The sequence below is a fragment of the Diabrotica virgifera genome, chromosome 7 (assembly GCF_917563875.1).
Source record: "Diabrotica virgifera virgifera chromosome 7, PGI_DIABVI_V3a".
NCBI classification, from domain to species: Eukaryota; Metazoa; Arthropoda; class Insecta; order Coleoptera; family Chrysomelidae; genus Diabrotica; species Diabrotica virgifera.
The window spans coordinates 195630302-195633268 of record NC_065449.1 but is presented as its reverse complement, the minus strand read 5'-3'; the positions used below and the strand labels follow the sequence as shown (position 1 = coordinate 195633268).

General features: G+C 36.0%; 1 protein-coding gene across 1 annotated transcript; it reads left to right on the top strand.

The window, feature by feature from the left end:
- The first annotated feature begins 304 nt into the window (after positions 1-304).
- Positions 305-1909, top strand: LOC114332295 (matrix metalloproteinase-18-like). Its single transcript, XM_028282074.2, has one exon. It carries the CDS (start codon positions 305-307, stop codon positions 1907-1909), a length of 1605 nt encoding a protein of 534 aa, XP_028137875.2.
- Positions 1910-2967: the final 1058 nt, after the last annotated feature.

Genomic DNA, 2967 nt, shown 5'->3' with positions numbered 1-2967 from the left:
TCATCGTATGGCACCTCAAATTACAGGATTTTGAATGACAAATTACGTTGTGATGTTTGTTTTAACAACATGTCACGTATAACGCCTCTTTGACCCTCTATCTTATATTATTCGCATTATATGTCAAATCTTATCATGTAGCACCTCACATTACAGGATTTTGAATGGCAAATTACGTTATGATGTCTGTTTTAACAGCATGTTATGTATAAGGTCTCTTTGGCACTCTATCATATGTTTTATGGGATTATATATAAATTGATGCTTACACAAATATAGGTTAGTCTATTTTTGTATGTAAACAATGATGGAGGTGTTTTTCATGTGTATGCTACTCCTGCGTTTTATAGCAGCAACCGACGCCTTTTCCGAAGACGATGCTATGAGGTTTTTTCATCAGTATGGGTATATAGAAAATGGTTCTCTAGCAGATTTCAATACAACGCTCCTACATTTCCAAGAACGATATAATTTATATGTTGATGGTACATTAAACGATGAAACCATAGCATTAATGCAAAAACCTCGATGCCAAACTGGTGAAAACGATTACTCTCTTACTGGAAAATGGTATAAACATAATCTACGATGGTATTTTCCTCAGGCTGATCGAGCGCATCATATAATTCAAATAGTTGAACGAGCCTTTAAAATGTGGGAAGATGTTTCAAATTTGCATTTTAGCAGAGTAACTCTTCCTGTTCCGACACCAGATATCACTATAACAGCCGTTAAAGGAAAGCATTATTTTCGCTCCAACTGTATGGGTAACCGAGAGTGTGGACAGCAGTTTGATGGTCGTGGTGGAAAATTAGCACATGCATATTTTCCCCTCATTAATGATACTTGCGTAGAAATACATATAGACTTGGATGAAAAATGGAGTTATAATGTGAACGATACAGATTATGATTCTGCCAATCTCTTTATGGTTATTCTTCACGAAATTGGTCACAGTTTAGGTTTATCGCATAGTAACGATAAGAATGCTGTAATGTATCCCTGGTATTCACATAAATTACTCACTATTACTCAGGATGATATTAACGGTATGGAGGCTTTATACGGACGCAAAAGTACATATATTACTACGCAGCAAACTAGTGCATCAACCCAGGCAACACCGAGAAAAAGTACATCTTATATTCCTACACAGGCTAGTACATCAACTCGATCGCATAAATCGAGGGTGCATACTACAAGACCCCGTCCTATACCAACCGAGATTATACCTCACCAAACAACGAAAACTGCACCGCCTTTTTGTGCTATTGAATATCCTAATATTCTCTTTCTGGCATATGATCCTCAGTTTAAGAACCATCATATGTATATAATACATGATGGATTTGTATGGAAGAATGATCTAAATGGTCACATGGTACCGAATAATCCCGACCATTTGAGTACTTATTTACCTAAACAAATAAGAAATATTTCGTATGTGTTTCAGAATACGGCTGGTAACTTAATTGTTACATCAAATAATACTATGTACTCAGTATCATTTCCCAGCATAACTATTTCAAGAGATATACCTCTGTTTATATTACCACCCCATGCCGAGATAAACGTTGTATTTCAGACTCATACAGGAAAGACGTATATATGGTATGACAATACAGCATTCATTGAATATGACGACATAATAGACCTAGTCATTAGCAGAGGACTTATAAAGGACATATTCCCTGGAGTACCGACCACCGTTAAATCGGTATTTAAATATATAGATGGACATTTATACTTTCTAGATGGCAGCACGTATTACAAATATAATGAATTTACAAAGAAGATCATCGAAATTGGCAGATTTAATTGGAACTTATTCGGAATTCCTTGTCCAGATGACAGCCTGATTACACAGTTGAAATATTTACTGAATAAAGTTGGCTCTTTTTATACATAACTTTGTAATATATAACATGAAATAAAAACTTATGGAGATGTAGAATTGTCCAAACTAAATGAAATACTTGAAACCAAGTTGTTGTGTGCCGCTGATTACATATATGTCCGAGGAGAACAAAAGGCCGAATTTTTAAGCAAGAAATGCCACATTTTTGGAGTTTTTCCCCTTCTTATTGATGTTTGCAAGTTTGATGGTACGCCTCTTGCTACTGGAAACGTTGGTCCTGCTACAAACCCCTGCCACGCTGTTGGTCTATTTTCATGCACCGAAAGAAATGTGGATCGTCTACGACACTGGTTTTCTTCTACTGTAATACCGTTGTAATTTTTTTCTATGTATTAATAAATATGTTGGAGATTATGTTGGTTTTTTTATTTAAACACCTTATTTATTGATCAAGTCTTATATTACATGAAGATTGAAATTTTCTTTTTACAATTTCAAAAATAAAATAAATACAGATGCTAATATTACACAAGACATTGTCTATTTCACTTTTCATATTCTCGCTGTTGGTGGCTCCCATGGTGTAGGCTGAATACGTCTTAACGGATATGTAGCTTGTGGTAGTTTTCTAAAGGCGTAAAGACCTTGCTGCTGCTGCTCTTCAGACCTCCACGTTTGCCCCTCAATATGCAGACTATTGAATTGGCTATTAATTTGTTTTAAATCCTCATATGATTTAATATCTTTATTTAACAGGCTGAGTTTACTTTGAAACTCCATTACCCTATGTATGTACTCGATGGGATTCATACTAGTACTGATCATGTTCTGCGTGAAATGTCTCAATAAATTCCAACTTTGGAGCACATCTCCTGCGTCGAACGTCGTTCACGTTACGTTATTCACGGTAAAATGTCACGTTAAAGAGGTACACTGTTAGGATGGTTTAAAGATAAATAGTCTATGCCATTAGGGAATAGAGTGTAGCAGAGACCATTAGAGGCCATTAGAAACCATCAGGTCACGTTATTCTCGTCACGTTATTTACGTCGCGTGATTCACGTGACGTTATGCACATCACGTTCTGTTAGGCACTGTCACGTTCTGTT

What these genes read in the sequence shown, in the direction of transcription:
- LOC114332295 (XM_028282074.2), top strand. Translation starts at nt 305, where the DNA reads ATGATGGAGGTGTTTTTCATGTGTATGCTACTCCTGCGTTTTATAGCA.